Raw genomic sequence first — 23613 nt, 5'->3', positions numbered from 1 at the left:
TAACTGATATATCTGAGCTAGGGTTACAGGTGGTTGTGAGCAGCGGACATGAGTGTTATGGGTCAAACTCCAGTCCACTAAGAATAGCACTCCTTACGTTTATTTTAATTTTTTTGTATACAAAAATATTTATTTTAAAGCTTTTTAATTAATTTTTATTTAAATCACAGGTTATTTACTTTGTATCCCAGCTGTAGTCCCCTCCCTCCTTCCCTCCCAATCCCACCCTACTTCCCTCATCTCCTCCCGGCCCCTCTCTAAGTCCACTGATAGGGGAGGTCCTCCTCCCCTTCCATCTGACCATAGCTTATCAGGTATCTTCAGGACTGGCTGCCATGTCCTCCTCTGTGGCTTAGCAAGACTGTTGTTCCCTCAGGGGTGGGGGGAGTTAAAGGAGCCAGTTGTTGGGTCAGAAATACTTCCTGTTCCCCTTACTAGGAACACCCACTTGGTTATGCTCATTTTTATTTATTTTTTTATTAATTACAGTTTATTCACTTTGTATCTCAGTTATAGTCCCTTCCTCATTCTCTCCAATTCCCATCCTTCATCTCCTCTCATGCCTTTCATATAGTCCACTCATAGGGGAAGTCCTCCTCCCCTTCCATCTGACCCTCGCCTATCAGGTCTCATCAGGACTGGCTGCATTGTCTTCCTCTGTGGCATGGCCTTAATTTCATTTTCAGATACACCACAACTAATTAACAAACAAACAAACAAACAAACAAACAAACACTGACTAGTTAGTCTCTGGAATTTTGAAAGCTACAAATTAACTGAATTGTTCAACTTCAGAAGTTTTGTTGCTTATGGTTAGACTTGTTCAGTTTTTCTTCCTGCAAGGTACTATTATCAGCAAAGAGAAAATACATCAGTGCTTTATTTCCTATCTATATATTATTTATATCTATAACTATCTACCTAGCCACATACCTGCATATCTTGTCTATCTACCTATTTATCTGTTTACCATCTATATCTGTCTCTCTGTCTTCTTTATCTGTCTAAATGCTATGTTCAGAACTTTGAGGACATGCGAATCAGATGTTGTCAGTTGGTATCTTTATTTTGTTTGTAATCTTGAGAAATATTTCAATTTTTCACCATTTAGAATGATATTAATTCTGGAATTTTTAAATATACTCTAGTTTAACATGACACACTGCTTCTTTGACTATTATATTCATTTTTGACTATAAAATACTGATTTTTTCAAATATATCTATTTTTGCATTCACATAGTTTTATCTTATTAATTCATATCAACATCACATTTATTGATTTGTGTGTGTTGAACAACTCTTACATGCCCAGGTAGAATTCTCATTTCTTCATGGTTAATGACTGTATTTCTGCATTAAGTTTGCTAGCATCACGCTAATGTTTTTACATGTACGTTCATGGGAATGATAATCTGCAGCTTTGTTTTAACATCTGTTTAGGTCCAATATCAAAATAATACTGAAATTTTAAAGTGATTTTAGAAGTTTTCACTTTAATATCTTAGTACACTTTGAAAATAACTATTAGCTTTTCTCTAAATGCTTTTAGAAATTCTGTGTGGCGTGAACACAGTTCTATAAATTATGAAACTTTTAATGCACTCTGCACATTATTGGTTTCATCAGGTTTATTCATAATTCAGGATAGCAGGCTATACAATTCTGACAGAGTATACTTTTTTTCTGGCTTATGCACTTTGCTATGCTATAAATCTACACTGTGATTTATATTAATCTTTTCCATTTCTGTGTCATTTGTTGTAATATTTATTTTTCAATTTTTCATTTATTTTTAAATTTTTTATTCCATCACCTTTTTTGCTTTCAAATAAAAAGTTGTTAATTGTGTTCTGTCTCTCTCTCTTCTTCTCTCTCTCTCTTTCTCTCCTCCTCCCTCTCTTCCCAAAAAGGCAGCTCATAGCTTCATTGGCGTATTCTACTGCCTTCCATATATGGCTTCATTTATTTTTTTTCTCCGATCTTTATTATTTTTACTCCTAGGCTTACTTTATTTTTTCTCTTTTTAGTTTTTGAACTTGCACATCCTTTGAAGTTGTTCTTTGTAATGTGCTTATTTATATTATGAGCTTAAACTTTTGATCTATATTTGCTTTACAAGAGCTTTAATGTGCTGTGCTTGCACATTCATTGTCTCCATATACATTATCAATTCCATACCATTTCTTTTCTGGTTCATACGCTGTTGAATTTGCATGATTTTGTGGGTCTTATAAAATTTTCCTCGTATTAATTTCCGGTGTTATTGAATTATAATAAGAGGATATAGTGAATGTAACTGCAAACCTTTACAGTTTTCTGAGACTTGTTCTCTACCATGGAGAATGCTTCATGGGTGTTGTCAAAATAGGTGCTCGATACTATACTATTTAACAGAATGTTTACACATACAGTCTGGTTCATTTCATCTAAAGTATGAATATAAGCCTACTATTTACCTAATTATTTTATATCTGGATGATTTTTTGGTATGTTTCATATTAACACTTTGCATCTGATATTTTATTTAAAAATAATGATAGTCTATCGTTGATTATGTTACATGAGGAAATGTACAATGCTATAACTGAATTAAAATTAAAAGCCAATTTCCAAAAATATCATTAAATTACAGTTGTTATTTTAAAGTTGTTACAGTTGTTAAATTAAAGTTGTTAGACCTACATACATTAAGTGTGTGAGTGTGGTTATTTTTCATGGATTTTTCACGTGTGAACTTCAGTGATGAGCATTATCTAAGCATGTTCTACCCTTTTCCACCAAATTAATCTTTTCCTTAATCATTATTGTAACATCCATCATGCATGCACATTATCTTCATGCTTAGAGTTTAAAATGCTTTCATCACCACTTTCCTGATGATTAATATAATAGCTACTGTAGAAACTATGTAAGCTCACTTTTTAGTGAGCTTATCAAGGAAAGGATATATCAAGGAAAGGATATCATTTTTAATATCTTTTTAATTCAAATCCTCACTCATCTGGGAAGTACGAGGAATCGTTTAACCTAAGAGTTTCTTCCAATACCAGTTAAATGCTGATTTATTTCTTTCCAAGGATTTTTTCCTTTACACTAAAAATGCCTACTACATTTGCTATCTTTTTTGTTACATCTTTCTTGTGGCTAGCAGTTCAAAGGTTCAAATAGAAATGACTATATTCTAACACATACCATATTTTTTATTCTTATCTTAGGGTAAGGTTCATATATTGTATACAGAACCATGGATTTTAAATAGATCTTTGTAGTCACACATAATCAAAGTGTTTGGAATTTTTACTCTGAAAAAGTTTAATTTCAGTAATTAAGTATTTTCCTCTTTCTGAGCTCTTGTATAATCTATAGGTTTTTACACTACAATTTTTTTCTTTTATTATTATTATTATTATTAATTACACTTTATTCATTTTGTATCCCCCCATAAGCCCCTCCCTCCTCCCCTCCCGATCCCACCCTATCTCCTCTTTCTGCATGCATGCTCCTCCCCACCTCCACTGATAGGGGAGGTCCTTCCCTCCTTCCTTCTGATCTTAGTCTATCAGATCACATCAGGAATGGCTGGATTGTCTTCTTCTGTGGCTTGGTAAGGCTGCTCCCCCGTCAGGGGGAGGTGATCAAAGAGCAGGCCAATCAGTTTATGTCAGAGGCAGTCCCTCTTCCCATCACTATGTAAGTCACTTGGACACTAAACTGCCATGGGCTACATCTGTGCAGGGATTCTAGGTTATCTCCATGAATAGTCCTTGGTTGGAGTATGAGTCTTTGGGAAGTACCCTGTGTTCAAATTTTCTTGTTCTGTTGCTCTCCTTCTGGAGTTACTGTCCTCTCCAGCTCTTGCTATTTCCCACTTCTTACATAAAATTTTATTCACTCTGCCCGCCAGTTGGCCATCAGGCTCAGCATCTGTTTTGATAGTCTGTAGGGCTGAGGCTTTCAGATGCCCTCTGTGGCAGGTTCCTAGGTTGTTTCCTGTTTTCTTCTTCTGACTTTCACAGGCCCTCTGTAGCAGGTTCCTAGGTTGTTTCCTGTTTTCTTCTTCTTCTGATGTCCATTCTCTTTGCCTTTCAGGATGAGGATTGAGCATTTTAGTTAGTTTGCCTAGTTTTATTAGATGTACCGATTTTAGTGGGTTTATCCTATGTTGTATGTTTATATGAGTGAGTATATACCGTGAGTGTCTTTTTTGCTTCTGGGACAACTCACTCAGGATGATCCTTTCCAGGTCCCACCATTTACCTGCAAATTTCATGATTTCCTTATTTTTCATTGCTGAGTAATACTCCATTTTACACTACAATTTTAATCTGCCTTCTAGGAAGAAAAGTAGTTTCTTTTCTCCATCTTAGTTCTAACACCACTAACTTCAGAAATGTTGTCAGCTGCCTGTATTCTTCTTATTAAGCTTACAATGAACTCAAACAAAAGTAATAGGAACAGTGGTATTATGTCACTTGGTTTTACTTATGTTGGTATTAGTCTGTCTCAGATCAACTTAAAGAACTTTGAATAGGCCTTTCCTCTTGCAATTTTCATGCTCATTTTCCACCAAAACAATATCCAAAACTAAAAAGAGAACACAAAAATAAAAGGTTGTCTTTTCTGGGGTCTTAGTACTTAGTGTGATTTGTTCACACATTGGAAAACTGTTTTTCTTTTAAGTACTGAAGATGAACATAGAGGCATTTGGTTCCTATTGTTCTGTACTTGACTTTTGTGGCATATGTTGTATCTGAAGCAAAAACAGCTTGATAGCTTATTATACTTAAATATATCATCTGCTTTCTCTCCTGCATTAGACACTTATGAACTGCAAAGTTACATCTTACCACTGTATATTTAATGTCAAAGTAGTAGCTGGAAGTTGTTTCATATATTTATTAAAGTAATCAATATTTGTTTCATTCACCATGGTATATGGGGCATACAAAACTAGAGAGCTGAGCAACTGCAATCCTAGGATGAGGCAGGCCGATCTTTATGGCATCTAAACGGAATAAAACATACACAAGTATCCAATTCAAAGCAAAATATAATTAGGCATGTTGTTAGAAGTAAGAAGTTATTACAAATATAAATTGAGTTGTCTAAGATTCTGAACAACTTATAAACTAAAGTCTAATAAAGCTTTCTCAGTGTTCACAAAAAGATGACACTGGAACCCAAGAATTATGAAAGGTATCTTTCCCATGTGTTGAATAATGCTTAGCTGGATCACTGTCCTAATTCTGAGGAAAAGAAAATCACAGTGTTGTGAGTATAAATATGATTTTTTTTTAATCCCAAGAGTTTGATGTAGGATTGACTCAGATATTCCACAGCAGCAAACTATTTGACTCCTGGGGGCTCTAAAAAGAGCTCTTTGCCAGCTGTAGATAGCTTAAATTTAAGGACTCTGGAGAGAAAATAATTGCAAGAGCCCAGAGAGTGTGGGCTCTGAGAAAGTACAAGGCTGCTCCTGCGTCCCACTTGCTGTTCTTGGTTGCTGTCGTGAAACAAGAAGTTGGAGATCTCCTGAAATGAGGATTGGACTGGCTCCAAGGAACCTGACGACCCTAACCAGCAGGAAGCAGCTAAGAGAACTGTGTCCCCTTTCCTACTAACCCTTTCTCTCTTCTATCTGGTGTTGCAGTGTTGGAAGGGGTTGGGGTAGAGTAGGGAGAAAGAGATATAAAAGTGGTTTTTTGTTGCTGTTGTTTTTGTTTTGTTTTGATTTTTAAGTACACCAATGCCAGAGTATTTCCTGAGGATGAAAAGGTAACTTCTAGGTAGATTCATCAATACAGAAAATGTTGAGTTCTCCCTGTTCAATCTGGGGACATAGGTTACTAAGAAAATAGTCTGTAGTAGAGGGATGATGGGCAAAATGAATGATTTCTTCCAACATCTTCAACCATGGTACAGTTCAGCTTCATTCACTGTTAAATTATTGTGGTGTCAAATGCTCTACAAGATACTTAAACAAGCAGTGTTGCTGTTTCTGAACAGAAAAGAAAAAAATGTCAGGAGGCAGGTCTTTTCCACTGGTTTTTTAGATAGAAGATGAATGTACACTGTAGACTATATGCTATACAGAGAAGCATAAAACAAGGACAAGCTACAAGAAACAATATCCCACAGAACCACGAGGAATTACCACAATAACTAGATGACTAGTGCCATAAAATAAAAAACAATTATTGCTGTGCCTCTCAAAAGGCACCATTATTTTAAGGAAACAAAATGATATAGATTTAATAAATAGATGAAGTTGGTTTCTTTTTATCAAGAATGCTAAACAATTGAGACTTCTAGAAGAAATGCAAACAATTTAAGAGCATTTAAACAAACATTAAAAAGGGCAGGGTGAGCTGGAGACCGTCTCTACCAGTGAATTCTGGTGAATGTTTTTGTTACACTTGGACAAAGCTGCTATGGATTTCTATATACTTTTATATAATCATGTCTTCTGTTTGTTTGGTTTGTATATTGTTTTGTTTTGTTTCGTTTATCTTGACTTACATTATTCTACCGTACAGACTTACATCAAATAAGTGGTTGCCTTCTTTTGAAGGGGCTCTAGCCAGCGAAAGCATGGTAAACATGAAGCTGGCAAGCCTTGCTTTTCTCCTCTATTCCCTTTCTCTCTCTAAAAACCATTAGAGTGAATTTCCAAAGGTAGCCATTCCCTTATCTAAGGTCTATTCCCTTATTTGGCCACTTCCTCCTCCTGAGAGTAACTACCAAGTTCCAGCTATCAAAAGTATTGAAGTTTAGAAATCAAAAGTCCCCTTTTGGCTCACCTAATTAGCATTCATAATTAAAATTAAACACCTGATCCTAACAGAGCAGTTCCCTTTTTACCTTTCTAAAGTTCTATTTCCCTGTTGGGCACATCTATCTCCTCTCTAGCCACAGGAAATCCTTTGTGCCTCTGGAATAAATATCTGTCACTCTTTTCTCTTGTTCCTTTCCCCCTTCTCCCTCATCTTTGTCTCCTGTCTTTGTTTCTTATTCCCTGTCCTGTGTCCCTCTGGGGCAAATAAATCTCCCTTGTGCTGAGAACTTAGTCTTGAAGTGTATTATACTGATAACAGTCCCTCTTCACTCATGATATTAATTTCTCTATATTTGGGGATTATTCTCAGGAACTGACTTGATTAAAGTCTACTTAAGGTTCTTTGTATGATTTGAGAAGGATTACTGTATAAATGCATAGTTTGTTTAATAAATGACATCAGTAATTTTCTTACAACTGTATGTGAGTTAGAAACCAAAGTAAATGGAAGAGCAGTTGGATAAGGTAATACCGGATGAAAATGCCAGCCTTCTAGAAAATGAGGCAGGAAATGCTATGTAACAGTTTTGTCAGAGATTGAAATATTCCATCCTGAATGGAAGCTCCTTAAGCAGAAATATAAACAACTTAAAAAAGCTTCACAATGTCCCTGAAACTGACCACATTCACAAGGCTCCTCCTTGCTATAGTATGCAACGAAAACCGAGTCCCTCTTGTAGACAGCCAAGCTGCAAAGAAAAAAGGGAAAGCTCAAAGGAACTGAGAAAGCAAAGAAAGAAACAATCAATGATGACAGACAAGACACACTGTCAAGACTATGAGAAGGGATAAGATGCATGCATGAAACAAAACTTGCCAAGAAACAGTGTTAGACCAAGTGAGATTCTCTAACCCAAAGAGCTGTCTGCAGGCTGTGCACTGTGCTCCAGATTCCCAGCTTTGTGTGGTGCCTCATATGTTGGGCAAGGGGGACTTTTGGTACTGCTAGTTATACTGGCTTTCCACCATTTTTGCTTATGTAAATAACCCGTCACCCATACTCCTGCAAACAACTTCCCAAAATTCATTGGTTCACCAGAAAGGACTTCGGTGGTATCTAACAGGCTTTTTTGCTCTCTCAGAGATGCAGATAGAGGCCAAATTAGACCATATTAAAAAGAGATAAAGCTAGGTTTATTAATTATTTCTCTTAGGCAGGTTCAATTCTAAAAAGATTGGGGAAATTTTACACAGTGTAGGTGAAGGGTAACAATTTGTCAACTAGGAACTAGGTTTGTACCCAAATAAGGTCAAGAGCTGAGCACATAGATGGGGATTTAGGTGGCTGGCAGCATCAGTGGGGAGACTGTAACAGCCAAAAGTGCAGAACTGGGCTCTTGTTACCTTTTCTTTGTTTGAAGGCTTCCTTGGATTCTAGGAAAGGAGGACAGAAGGAGGGTTTCCCAGCTTAAGGGGCAATCAGGGATTGCGCCAAACAGTGTGAATACTTTAGTCTTTCATGGGATTCCTACCTGGGATGCATAGATATAGGTATTGTGTTTCTTCAGGAAACATTTTGCCACACAATAATAGGATCATGTGTTTGAGGCCAGGGCTACATTGTGAGGTCCAACCTAAGAAAAAATATGCATATAATATAAATGTGTGTGTGTGTGTGTGTGTGTGTGTGTGTATGTGTTAATTCCATTGCTGGTTTTACACTCCAATATATGAAAGCTTAGAAATTTGAAATTATTTCTTGAGGAAGTGTTTTCATGATAGGATATTGTCATTAGAACATAAATGTAAAAAGATATCCAAAGAGTAAAGCGTATGAGTTGATAATCATGGTTTTTCTGAACCTTCAACATGTTGAAGTAGGGAGAAAGTGTTAAAATGACTGTGGTTCAATTATTTAACATTTTCCATGAAAAGATAATGTCTAGACAGTTGTCTAGACAATTTGCATGCATTACTACAAATTCCTGAATGTAAGGAATGTCTTAAGTTTCAGTGTTCGGAATAACTTGTGGGAAAGGAAAAGCAGTTATAGGTGTATTTTAACTATGAACCACTAACGCGATTGTGTAACTTAGGCCAAATTCCTTCACTGCAGGGACAGAGCAAAGAAATGCCTTGACTTCACTGCTTGACTTCTTGCAAGGAGTCATGGTAGTCACAGTTTAGCCTCTGGCTTGTCTGCCCTATTTCTTTTTTCTTCCTAATGAGGTTTTAAATATCCTTTACATTAATAATGCATTTGTATTTATAAAAGTGCATATATGATCTGTTCACTGGCATAAACACACTCTTGTTTAAACAGACAGAAAAATGAAGGCGAAATAAATGCAGTTACCCGCTGAAAGAGAAATTGTTGAAAGTGAGATGTTACTTTGAGCTCTTTTTGCTGACTGCATGCTTTCCTAAAGAGCCTTCAACTTCAAAGCTATACTGAATAAAGAGTTCTTACTTGAAGAAATGTAACTCTTTTACAAAAAGAAAAAAAAATAAAAAACTTTCACTATATATGTGCCTCATACTTATGTCCTTATCCCACCAGAGACATTCTCTTTATTGCTTCCTATTCTCAGCCCCAAGACATTCCTCCTCCAGTGGGTTGTCTGTCACCATTCCCCCATATGCCTGTAATTAGAACACATACTAAATCTACAGCAAAATCAATCTAGAGAGACTGAAAACCACTAGTATATTTAGCAATGTCTGTTTTAAAGGAAGTTAAAAACTAAGGACAATTTCCTAAAGAAAAATGAGTATATAATAACTTTTCATAATTAACAATGGAAAGAATATGTAGGAAATTTGATGAAGTCTGTATTTTATAAAGAAATACTTATTACAATCAAACTGCATTCTTTAAAGTATATATATATATATATATATATATATATATATATAATATTTTAGGTCTTTTGGCGTATATACCTAAAATAAGATATGTAAATTACAAGTAATTGATACAATATGAGCTGTTTATGTAGTATTAACATATGAACAATAGCAAAAAGGCTTCAAACAACTATTTTATAGACTACAAAATGAATAAACCACAGAAATTATAAAACAGACTTGGAATATGGTGGTTTGAGTGAGAATGACCTATATGGTCTCATATGTTTCAACACTTTGTCACTGTTCATGGAACTGTTTTGAAAGTATTATGGTGTTGCCCTCGTTGAAGGAGATGTGTCACAGCTGCTGGCTTTGATATTTTAACCGATGCTAGTTGTACGCAGTGTGTCTCTATTTGCCTCTTCTTGTGTAACAAGATGTGACCTCTCAGATGTTTTTCTTGCCTATGCTCCACCAACTTGTACTACGAAACTGTCAGGCCAATTAAACACTTTCTTTTGTAAGTTGCCTTGATTATAGTATTTTTTTTTTGTGGTAATATATAAGGAAAAAAATGAAATGGAACTTAAAAATGGAGACTATAGTAATATGGCCAATTTTGCTATGTTAATCCTACCAATCCATGAGTATGGGACATCTTTCCATCTTCTGATATATTCTTCAATTTTTTTCTTCAAAGACTTGAAGTTCTTGTCATACAGGTTTTTCACTTGCTTGGTTAAAGTTAAGCGGAAATGCTTCATATTATTTGTGGCTATTGGGTGTAGTATAACTAATTTCTATCTCAGTCCATTTATCATTTGAGTACAGAAGCGCTACTAATTTTTTTTAATTAATTTTGTATCCAGCCACTTTGCTGAAGCTGTTTATCAGCTGAAGGAATTCTCTGGTGGAATTTTTGGGGTTGCTTACATACACTATAATATCATCTGCAAATTGCAATCCTTTGACTTCATCTTCTTCATTTGTATCCCCTTGATCTCCTTTAGTGTTTTTATTGCTCTAGCTAGAAATTCAAGTACCATACTGAAGAGGTATGGAGACCATGGGCAGCTTTGTCTTGCCCAGATTTTAGTCGAATTGCTTTGAGTTTTTCTCAATTTAATTTGATGTCAGCAAGTAATAAGGAAGACCCAAGTGAGGATGAATAAATCTCACTAGGAAGGAGAGTTAGAATAAACAGAGGTAGTGGCTAAAGAGAGGGAATATAGTAGGAGAGGGGCCACAGAGAGTTAAGAGGGTAGAAATCAGACCTGAGGAGAGTTAGGGTGAGAAGACCGAAGAGCTTAAAGTAAAGAGAAACAGGGTGGGAACATCTCTGTGACAAGCCAGGGACCTAAGTCAGGACAGGCTCCTGGGGGGATATGAGGGGATTCAATCAAAGACTCCTAGTAGCAGAGACCATCGAGACTGAAGAGGACATCCTCCTCTACATTACTAGAAGACTAGTGTAGTGGGGAACACCAACCCACCCAAAAACTTTGACCCAACATTTACCCTAATGTAATGGAAGTTTTGTTTTCTTTGTATGTTATATAAATAGGCTTTTGTTTTAATCCCAAGTGTGGGATTTTAGTTGGGCTACAGTTTATCCATACCTTTTAATTGTCACATGCAGGATGTGATCATTACCAGCTTGTTATGGCCTTTCACGTACTGGCTGGAGAGGGGCATTCTCTAGGAATCTGAGAGTATATATCTGAGGCCGAGTAAGAGACAGTGTGGCATTCTGTATGGCAGTTGGTGTTGGTGTGTAGTGTGTGGCAGTTTGGAGAGACCAGAGACCAGAGACCAAAGACAGTGTGAAGGTTTGGCGTGGATGGAGATAATTGCTTTGAGGCACAGTGGCATGGAGGAGCCTGATAGGTGGGTCTTCAGTTGACAGATATTGGTCTAGGGCTCTAAAAGAACTCCTTGACTCTAACTAGCTTGGAAAAGTAAAAGGGTCTGGGTCCCTTTTCCCCACTAATCTTTTCTCCTCCTGCTGATAGTTGGGGGGTTGGTGGAAGAAAGGTAGAGGCCCAAAACCCCCAAATGCAGTAGAATTTTGAAAATAACCACTATAGGTGGCTTTTCCCGACACCCTGCCTACAAGATATGAAGGGATAAAGCTAGAGCAGACAGAGCAGAGGCTGAGGGAATGCCCAGCCAATGCCTGGCCCAATCAAAGACCCACACTGTCGGAGAGTGCCAACCCCTGACACTATGAATGACATGCTTCTAAGCTTGCAGACAGGAGCCTGTCAGTTGTTCTCTGAGAGGCTCTACCCAGCAGTGCCTTAAAACAGATGCTGAGACTCATGACCAAACCTTGGTCGATGCTTAGGGAGTATTGGTGAATAGTGGTAAGAGAAAGAAAAGGACCCAAAAAATGACAGGAGCTCCACAGATAAAGCAAGAAATCCAACTGAGGAGAGCAAAGAGGGGTTTGCTTAGACTGAAGCCCTAACCAAGGACCACACATGTACTGGACTTAGGCCCTCTACAAAGATGTAGCAGATGGACAGCACAGGCTTGATGAAGGTACTCTAGTAAGGGAAGTAGGGACTGAATGGGACAAGAACTCATGTCCTAGCTTTTCCATCACTTTTCCCTGGCTGGAATACCTTGACATGCCAGAGGCAAGAGGACACATCCAGTTCTGACATAACTTGATGAGCTGGGGTAGATGGAAAAGGGAGCTTCCCTTTTCTGAGGAAAAGTAAAGGGAGAAAAGGAGAGGGAGAAAGGAAGGGACTTGGATGGGAGAAGGAAATTGGCTACAAGGATGTAAAAGTAATAAAATAAATATGAAATAGAAATATGGAAATAGAAATGAGAAACTTTTGGGAGTTGAAATGTATTCTAATACTAACCTATTGGAATAGTAGATCATGACATACTTTTAACATAGGAATTATTTTACACATTCTATGAAATCCAAAAAACATTCCATGAAATCTTCTAGGTTTTCATATAGCAGAGTAGGAACATCATAGTTTTTTTAGTTGGCTTCTAAATATCATTATTCATACATTGTAAGTAGATTCTAACTTTAATTGGCCAGACTAATGTTAAATTCTAGACTAGCTTTTCTATGCCAAATGACCAAGTGGCACCAGATTGCTGAGGAAGTGTTATTCAATATGACTAGCAATCATTAAATTAGCTAAAATAGTTACTAAGCACTAGACAAAGACCTGAATACAGTTCTTGACTTTAAGATATTGATATGAGGAGTAATTTGAGTATCAGGAGAAGCCATAGACTATAATACTCATTTTAGTAAATCCCCCTTAAAGATTAGATGAAGTAAAATTGGTGAAATTGAGTAACTACTATGACCACAAAACAAGAAAGCAAATCTGTTTATTGTTTCCATATCTTGAATTTCTGTTGTTTACTTTTGTGTGGCAGTATTCACAACCTCAAAATTTCTCATTCTAAGATACATAAGGAATACCACTCAGCCATTAAAAACAAGGAAATCATGAAATTTGCAGGCTAATGGATGGAACTAGAAAAGATCATCCTGAGTGAGGCAATACAGACTCAGAAAGACACACATGGTATATACGCACTTGTGAGCGGAATTTAGTCATATAATAATACAAGATAGACATATTACAATGCACAGACCCCAAGAAGATAAGTCCTATGGGCATCTCAGGCTTCATGTTGGTACAGTAGTTAGGGGAGTGGGAGTTATATATGACATAGATTATGTTGCCTGCTTTTTAATCAGTTCCCCTGATGGGACTTCCCTATAAGATACAGGGAAGGAAGTGGAACTCAGTCCCTTGTGAATAGATGATCAGGTATGTCTGGGGTGTTGGAGTTCCCTTATTCTGAAGACTAGGGGAGAGGCAATGAGGGATGAAGGGTGGGATTGGAAGGAGAGGACAGGGTGTCTACGATGGAGATTGAATTAAATAATTAAAAAAAATCCCTTTACATTGTTGTCAACCTTTCATTTAGCCTCACCTGGAAAATATGCTTCTTCTTGTCTTCTGCTGAAGTTGCTATGTTTGTGATTTATTTTCCTCCTTAGTTCAGTCAATACATATTTCAAATTTTGTGCTACTTTCTCCCTTTATCACATACTTAACACAAATAAAATACTTGAAATATATCAAAATATATCAACATTTTTAAACCAATGGAATTTATTATCTCCAGAAAGTATCTTTTTTTAAAATTTGGATGAAACTAAACACATTTTCAAGAAACATCTGCCTTTGTCCATTCTTGCCTTACAAGTTTTAAAAAATCATGTCCACATATGATTTAAGAAAAATATAGGACAAAAAAATTATAGAAACATGTTTTATTATAAATAAGAAATTTATTTGCCAATGGAACATATTTTTACTTACTTCTCAATTTGTAAAGGACTAAATATACTTTTTATAAGCATATGTAATGCTGAAGTAAACATTGTTAGCTTAAACACACATGGCCATTTAAAGGACTTCACTAACAGTTTCTATGAAAATTCAGCCTCAGTAGCTTCTTCACGTGTGAGAAGTGAAAAATTGAAGCCTGTAAAGAGTTCAGGCATTTCATATATTACATTCATCCCACAGATTCTCAAAGTACAATTGGTGTTGCATAAATAAAAAGGATTTATGGATGTTTAGAGAATCAAATTAAAAGTTACTGGAATCTTGCACATCCTCAATATTCCTTGGTTACACATATAAATTAAGAATATAACTGTCTTTTTAACACAGACCTACCTTGCCAACATATTGATAATCAGATCCTGTGTACTCTTCCAGTAAGAAAAACTGGTTCCACATCCAGCCACGTTTTTGACGGTGAAGGATTTTACCATCATTCCTTGGGACATGGGATTCTGCTGTCATTTGCTGAATCCCAGGAGTCCTTCTGAATGTTAACTCTGGAGAGCAGTAGAAAGGCAGACATGCCCAGAAAACGAACAGTCTCAAGTACTGAGAGATTGTCATAGTTCACTTCTTTAAAAATTCCAGTGTAGATAATGAAGATGTAGTTCTGTTTATGTTATCAGATCTCAACAGTCTTCCAACGTTTCATTAATGCTGCATACATATTTCCAAGAGCTTTAAACAAACAAACAAGCAAATAAACAGTTAATGGAAAACATGGCTTTTTATTACAATGTTAAAATGAAAATAATTAAGTAAATACAAAAAGAAACACTATCTTTTTCTCTTTCTTAAAATAATGTTTTGTCTGGAGGGATATCTACAATTCAAGAAAAGAGTTATGAATACTTTCTTTCAAATAAGCAGCTAACATGATAATGACCCTTTCTCTTATAACACAGTTTTAAAGACTTGTAATCCCTAAACTTTGTAGGAAAATGCCATTATGAGTGTCATCTTCTATAATTTAGCATAAAATTAAACTTTGAAAATAGAATTTTATTTAAATGAACTATAGGAATTATGAGGAAAACTTATGAAATGCAACATTATTTAAATAGTTTCTAAGTAGTACTATAACTTGTTCTAATATAATCATATAATACAGAAAGTTAAAAAAAAACAAAACAGAAAGAAACAAATATATGGACAACAGGAATGGCCTTATACTGAAGGCTATGCTTCCTACTTTGATAGTCTATGGATCACCAGGCTTTTTTTCTTCAGTAGAAAACGCACTACTACAGAGAACTGATTTGTAATGAAGTGAGTAGTGAGTAGGAGGCTTTATTCATGGTGCCATATACATCTACTCATGGTGCTATATGCATCTTTGTTGTAATGTGAGTAGGGTGATATCTTGTTTCTGCATGAAGACACAATGCACTCTGAGCAAAAACAATATTTACCCAAATATGTGGTAATTGATTTCACAGTGATGTGCTAAGTCACACAACTATTTCTCTTTAGCCCACACAACTTTAGCCCTTTATTTCAACCCATTAAAATGACTCTTCTAAAGCTATAATTCTCTTAGTATTGAGGGAGCATGATTTCTTCTGCTAGGGTTCTCTGCTGATCTGTGCTTAGATCTTATCCTCCAACTCTTGATTTGATATCCACTCTGACATTTCATACACCACAATATACTACATATGTTGTACTTGTTTATCAAGGGCACATTCTATTAACACATAAAAACCTGAGGTGGAATGGAATGTTTGCATTTCTTCCTTACTGGCATATTCAGTGTCTGAAACAGAGTCTTGCATGTCAGAGAAATTAATTAGTCATTGTCAATAACAAAGAATGTAGAAATATGATGATGCAAATATCTATTATTTCCTGCTGTATAAGCAAATGTCAAATATTTGTGTATGAAAACAAATTTTATAATTACAATTACTTGTGTTTTATTAGTATTTCGAGGAATTCTTATTTTTTAAATTTCTTTGATTACTAAAACTTTTTAGCAGATACATACTATCTTTTTATAAGATCTAATTGTTCTAAATTATTTCAAGAACAACAGGATTAAATTCTATGTGTGTTCTATGAAAAGCGTTCTAAGTACTCTGGGATGCACATTTATGCTTTCACTCAGTGATATTTGTTAACAATTTGTTTGGTTTTCTTTTCCTTTATTATTAAAATGATTGAAAGGTTAATGCAAATGTTCTCTAGAAATAAGATTAATGGTGAATCAGTATCTCCCTTGAGTGTATTAAATGATACTGAGCACATGAAGTCATATAATGTGATCAATATGAACTCTATTTTAATATACCATGTAATACTCTACCGGAGTTTAGCAATGAGCTAGTTCATAAAGTGGTTTTACATCCCAGAGTCATGAGTTTCAAACACTCATATTGATTACATTTTAGGTAGTAACAACATTTATCAAAATGTTATTTGTTTTCTATGAATCAGGATATGTTACACTGGCTAGAATTCTATACTGTTTCTATGGGTAAAGAAGTATACAAGTTAATGTTTCTACTATGTTCTACTAAAATACTAAGACTTATTTTAAGGTAAGAGTTTACTCAGCTCATCTGTTTCCATCATTAACAAAATTGAAAGCAACAATATTCAATATTGTTCCTTAATCTATGTACAGCTATAAACTACAAATAAATATAATAAAGAACTGATATTTTGGAAATTAGTGACTACTATACATTTAAACATTGTTAATATGTAATCAAAACTCTACATGATGAGTGGAATCATATTTTTATTATTCAATTTTTTAATATATTCAATTGTTTAATTACTAAATAGCTTAGGAATGCTCAATAAAATGCATATTTTAATGATAATGTAAACAAAAGTATATTTGATTATAGTTTCTATACAAACTGTTTGACATAACCAGTTCAAACAATAAAAAGTATACATCAGTGTTTGTATGGGATATGTCTTCACGTATAACTATTTTTGAGAATTTAAGTGTTTAGAAGACAGAGGTTTATTTGGAGTTTCCCCTTGATTGCTTTTGATGTTATCTTTGAAACAGGGCCTGTCCTTGAACCTAGAACTTGCAGACTGAGCTAGGATGACTGAGCAGGGAGTCGCAGGGATTCCTCTTTCTCCAAATTCTCCCACGCTGGAATTACAGGTGCCCAGCACAAATCCTAGCTTTGTTTAAGTATTCTGGAGATCCAAAGTCATTTTGTCATGTTCACACAGAAATCAGTTTATGCACTGATCTATCTTTACAGCCCATTACAGTATATTAAGGAATGATGACTCATGGGGAAAAAAAAAGAAGTCACAATATCTTCCACCAGGTTTTCTTAACCCCAGTCTCTTATTTAAAGGAAGTCCTGCAGGGCATTATCTAAATTAATTTGTAACTCACTTTATCATGAATAAGGACAATTAAAATACTGTAACAAGTTTGCAATTAAGAAAACAATACTTCAACATTATTTTAACATTCAGACCCAGCTAATTTTTAAAAACTTTTTCATCATTCATAGTCCTTGGTTGGAGTATCAGTCTCAGGAAAGACCCTTGTGCTCAGATTTTTTGGTTCTGTTGCTCTCCTTGTGGAGTTCCTGTCCTCTCTAGATCTTACTGTTTCCCACTTCTTTTTTTTTAAATTTTTTATTAATTACACTTTATTCATTTTGTATCCCCCCATAAGCCCCTCCCTCCTCCCCTCCTGATCCCTCCCTCCCTCCCCTTTCTACATGCATGCCACTCCCCAAGTCCACTGATAGGGGAGGTTCTCCTCGGATTCCCTGCACTCTGCCCAAAGGTTGGCCATAAGTCTCAGCATCTGCAATGATTGTCTGCAGAGACCCCTGCAGAGATGTAGCCCATGGCAGTTCAGTATCCAAGTGGGTTCCATTGTAATAGGAACAGGGACTGCCTCTGACATGAACTGATTGGCCTGCTCTTTAATTACCTCCCCCTGAGGGGGAAGCAGCATTACCAGGCCACAGAAGAGGACATTGCAGCCAATCCTGATGAGACCTAAGTGACTAGGATCAGAAGGAAGGAAAAGAAGACCTCCCCTATCAGTGGACTTGGGGATGGGCATGCATACAGAGGGTGGAGAAAGGGAGGGATTGGGGCAGAAGGAGGAAAGGAACCATGGGGGGGGGGAGATACAAAGTGAGTAAAGTGTAATTAATACAGAAAAAAAAAAAACTAAAAAAAAGGAAGTATTATACTGGTTTGAATTAGAGCATTATAATTAAAATACCAAGTGGTAGAATTCAAAGAAATGTAGTAAAATTATTGAAATTATAAAATATAATTTCCAGATAACAAACTAACATTTTTGAGAAAAAGAGTAAAAATCGATGTTTTCTTATTCAACTTTAAAAAGTAATTTAATATAACTTTAATATGAGCTAAGAAACCACCACTTATTTTGAAACTATCTTTTATCATCATGCATTCCCATATTCCCTTCATATATAGCTTTTTAAATTCTGATGTAAATTCTGATTCCTGGGTAAATGTTTATCTGCCTATGTACTTGTGGAACAGGGGGAACGTAGGAAAGATTGAAATAGCATCTCTCTCTCTCTCTCTCTCTTATTTGCTTATGAAATTTTTTTGAACAATATGAGGCATATCAGTCTAATCTGGCTTAATTATTTGTAACATACTGGCTTGATAATCACAGTGATACTCCTGTTTAGCCTCTTTTATTCCTGATCTCACAAATGTGTGTGTGTGTGTTTGTGTGTACCAACATTTTCTGTCTCCAAAAGCCCCTTTCTAGTTTTATTACAACTAGAAACATGCAGAGAATCTTAAATCACAGTCTTTCCTTGTATCTGAAGTAATCTTCACAATGTTTATGACTTTTTAAGTACAATGTTTCAGAGCCCAGATATACATTTTGCTGTATTTATTGGATGATAAACAAGACTGCAAAGGGAAAGACCAGAACAATATGACTAGATATTTGAAGTTTTATCTTGTTTGTTTGTTTTGTTAAAAACATCTTTGTTTCACAGTATGCCATGTACCAGCACCGTTTTTCCTGATCAAGGAACAGAATGAATGCCTTTGAAAGTACACATGACTGAGACTGCCATACTGATCTCATTTCAGTTTGGTAATCTAATAATTTTCATTCCTCATATGAAATGGTTATCAAAATGTTACTTTCTCCCATGCCAGTTAATTTCAGTATGTAAGTATGCAACATCACATTATAATGTAATAGGCACGTTGACGAATGTCAGTTACTCATTGTCTTTACACATCACTGCTGATTACTACCATCGGCTAATAAAAAAAATTAGTAATTCCTCAATTGGTTATGTTCATTAGGATCTTAATATAATAGACTTTACTCCTTCACCATCACTCATTTACTCATTTATTCCCTCACAATAAGATAAAGTGCTAACAATTATTAAGAACAAATTTATGCCAATTTTGACTGGGCACTTTAAATACTTTCAGAATTTCACAATAAATACACTCTAATGAGATTTCAATAGAGAAACAAAAAGATTTTTTTCAGGTATATTTTTACAATTCAAATGAGTCAGAGCACATTGAATACTTCCTTTTTTAAGTAATGCCAATTTATGCATCTAGAATAAAGAATTGAGAAAATTGAATCAAAGCATTACACTAAGGACTCAAATAAAATGAGGCCATATGCTTGATCATATTTTCCAAGAGTTCATTACACACTACCTACTGTGCTCTAATGTCAGAAAATGTGTAATTCTACATTTAATATTTATCACTCTATTTTAAGTATTCTGCCACACGTATCTGTTTAGATATAACTTAAAGCAAGCTCCATAAATTGTTACTAATACATGGATTCACACAGTTGTCAATAATTTTTAATTAGACAAAACATTAATATCATTTATAAAATGTTTCAAAGTGAAAGAATATTGGTTATTTAACCTAAAGGCAAAAATTCAATCAAAGTACTATGTTTATGAAACCTTATTTGTTTATTTAATGTGGCAGAGCTTACATAAGCTGCTTAAACAGACACATGTTTTCAAATGAGCAATGGGTACAAGGTGAAGATTACTAGTATCACTGCCAGGATTGTTACCAATGTAGAATAACACACAAAAATAGCTCTGATCTTTGCTAGTCTTCAAAAAAAAAATGGTCATAATTCCTTGTTTTCTCAGATCAAGTATGTGACCTGAGCACAGACCTTTCACACATCTCCAGCCACACACTGTACCGACATGCTGACAAAACAATTTCAGAGCCAGATAAACGTCACATGAATTTGAAAAGGTTGACGGGTAAAGCATAGATGAGTGGTAAACAAAAGGCGGGGTGAATGAAATATCACTGTCTCTAATGTTTTTCTTACTGTTTCCTCCACTTTTTTGACCCAGCAGCAAATGAGAGAGTCCCAGATGTAACTTGATCCGTGACCAAGTTAGCAGTGCCAGGACAGCTGTGGTACTGAACCTGCTGCTTCCTGGAAATCTCATCTTACTGCAGTTGGAGTTTATGTTATTGAATGGAATGAGTAGCAAGAATGCCCTCAGGGTTGCTTAAAGATGCTCAGATAGAAGCCATCTGTTACCCAATTTCCTTGGATGTTGGACTTAAGTGGCTTCTTTAAAACAATATATATATAGTGCTTTATATATTCAAGATGCACACCCGGATATACGTATACGTATATATTCCAGACCAATATAAATTATTTCCATTTACATGCATGCTATTTGGAGAATCAAGAAAAAGCCACAGCTAAAGAAAGAATTTGTTAGAAATCATTATCTATTAAATCACTTCCAAAAAAACCTTGGGCACATGTATTAATAAATAGGGTATATGCTTAGTTGTAGCCTATTTTGTGTATTTGATTGTGTGGATGGTATGCTATGTGAAAACTAAACTGGTTTATAATGTGTTTAGACTCTTGTACCTGAAAGTAAAAAAAAAAATTGATACAATTTTTGAAAATTAATCAAAGAAACAATGGAGACATGAAAATATGGAGACATGGCATTGTGATCCTTTGCATTCTACTTGATTCTTAAGGCATATGGACAGTTATTTCTATGAGGAAAAGCACATAAATAAACAGATCTGTGTGAGATGCATCTGTGATGCAGTCAGGGTCAGGAAAAAGAAGCAGGAAAATGTTATCAGTACTGAGCTTTCACTTATTTTCAGTATTCTGAAAGGCCTGTTGGGAGACAGTATCTCACATTTATATGGAAAACTACTCTATAAAAAATCTCCTAAATTATTCATCTATAGCCAACATGTAATACTAAAGTTAGATTTTATTTTCTTGAGGGCAGACAGGGTCTGATCTGTAGTGTATTTTTTATTTATTGTAATGCCTGTTTCGATGCTAAGCTGAACTTTCAATGACAATTTGCAACTGAACCAAAAAAGAGCAAGGCTTATTTATTTGTATTTGAATATTTATTTGCTTTACCTCTTAAAAGCATCAAACTCTTGGTTTCAGTAGTCAAATCTGGAGTATAGTTTGTTATATAAACTTGAAATATTAATCGACAATCTGGTAATCATTTCACTCAACCCATTATTGAACACAATCTTAATTTTTTTAAGGTATTCTGAGTGACTCATGTTTACAATGTTTTTTCTATGGAGGGCGCGCTGAGACTAAATTACTGAGGGCTACCTGTGAGCACTGTGTCTGCTCCCTTCAGTTGGCTACATGGACACCTTCAAGTCATTTTCCTCATCTAAGAGTTCAGGGTGAGAGTGTTAAGAATTGTCTAACTTAAACATGAATTCTCTAACGAATTATTTCATTGAAAGTTGCAGTCAAAGTGATGGGGAAAGAAATGGTCATGGGACAGTATTCACATGTTGCATGACCGGGCATATGCTCTTCTGCAAATCGTTCAGGACAGGAGCTAAAACTAAGTTGTGGCAATAAAATTGAGTGGGATTCATTATATGCTTTGGAAATTTAGATCATCAATAAACCTAGATTAGGGGAAAGCATGTATAAATGTATTAAGTGTATGAATTAACAAAACAAGAAAATTTGCTTATCTAAGATGACAGCATACGTGTAAATTCATGTTCAGGTCTGTTTTAAAGTGGTAGTCATTTCAAAGCATGTTTCAGACACAACGTTACCGATGGTATCCGGAAAAGTATTATAGCTTCCGTAGAACCTAACAATTTGTGTTCTTGAGATCTGTTTTTTATTTTTAAAAAATGGGACAAATTTTTCTCAACTGAATATATAGAGATAATTATATTAATACACACATAAAGACATTTATTTAATAATTTATTTATTAGTTATTATTTCATTTATTCCTCACTTTTCTGCTTACTTTAAAATAAACTACATCAATTCCATAGGCTGCTTGATGTATTCAGAGCCATCAGCTCTCTGCCTTTCCTAACTAAAGGTGAAGCTGTCCCTCATTTTAGTGCCAAATATATCAGCAAGGATTAGCCTCAAAAGCAGACAGGAGAATTTTTATCTACCGGTTAATCTGTCAGTTCTGGAAGAGTATGACAGTAATGCTATGTAATGCAGTCATAGTGCTATAAGCAGAATCTAAGGCTACCAAGAGTATCTTGCAATGTTCTAAAATGCCTAGAATAATTTAGAAATGAACAGTCTGTGTTATGATTAAACTTAGATTTTTTTTTAGCTAGAAAGATGGCTCAGTGGATGAAGAGCTTATCACACAAGCACACTCACATATGAAGTTGGACATAGCAGCTACCTCCATCTGTAATTTCATCTCTGGAAGGGTGAAGAAAGGAGGACCCACAAAAGTTGACAGCTAGTCAGTGTAGCCAATCAGTGAGCTTTATATTCATTTAGAAGCCATGTCTCACAAAATATAGGGCTTGAGGTGATTGAGAAAGCCACCATTGTCAACTTCTGGCCACCACATGCCTGTACACACACACATATGTGCATGCAAACATGCACGCATGCGTCCAACATATGTTCAAATAAAAGAATGAAACATTTAAATACGAGAATTAAAAACTAATTAAATGCTATTAAATTAGTTAGCTTGATTACACTAGCCTAAAAGCAGACAGGAAGAACTGTTAGTGAATGGGAGATACTTACGGGAAGCGGTTTAACATAGTGAGTCAATTCTAGGTCAAATAAATCTTCTCCAAACTTCAAAATGCATGATCTTAAGGATATAAATTCCACATACTGCTTTTTTGTCTTAAGTATATTGCCAATATGACAGTTTTTCAGTTAAAAAATGTTATTCAAGATCAAAGATTCAACTATTTTTTAATGTTTAAGTTTTAAATAATCTTGTCAGCAGAAAGAAAGGTTGAATGAGTTAAAACTATTATTTACTTAATCAAAACAGATTTAAAATTTTTTCTTTAAGTGTATGAGTATGTATGAGTTTTCCTTCTTCATCTCTGTCCTCATTAACTTCAAACCCTACTCCCCACTCCACAATTATTAATTCCTGAAATACATTTTTCGATTTCTAAATAAAGGAAAGCTTGCAGTCTTTTATTTGACAAGCTTTTTAAGTAGCAAATTCAGCAGTCTTTGATTTCTGTGTAAAAAATGCCTAGGTTTTTGCTGTTGTTTCCGGAATCACAGGAGAGATCATTC

The 23613-nt window shown here is 35.3% G+C and overlaps 1 protein-coding gene across 2 annotated transcripts in view; it reads right to left on the bottom strand.

The window, feature by feature from the left end:
- Positions 1-23613, bottom strand: part of LOC129685486 (cadherin-10) — a 227940-nt gene that overhangs the window by 145746 nt on the left and 58581 nt on the right. For both annotated transcript variants that reach the window (XM_055619022.1, XM_055619021.1), the window contains exon 2: positions 14367-14711. In XM_055619022.1, coding sequence (XP_055474997.1) covers positions 14367-14597 — 231 coding nt within the window. In that variant the 5' untranslated portion in view covers positions 14598-14711. The remainder of the gene's footprint in view (positions 1-14366; positions 14712-23613) is intronic.

Source organism: Psammomys obesus, unplaced genomic scaffold (assembly GCF_907164565.1).
Source record: "Psammomys obesus unplaced genomic scaffold, mPsaObe1.curated_primary_1811, whole genome shotgun sequence".
Lineage (NCBI taxonomy): Eukaryota > Metazoa > Chordata > Mammalia > Rodentia > Muridae > Psammomys > Psammomys obesus.
This window is presented reverse-complemented; position numbering and strand designations above follow the sequence as displayed.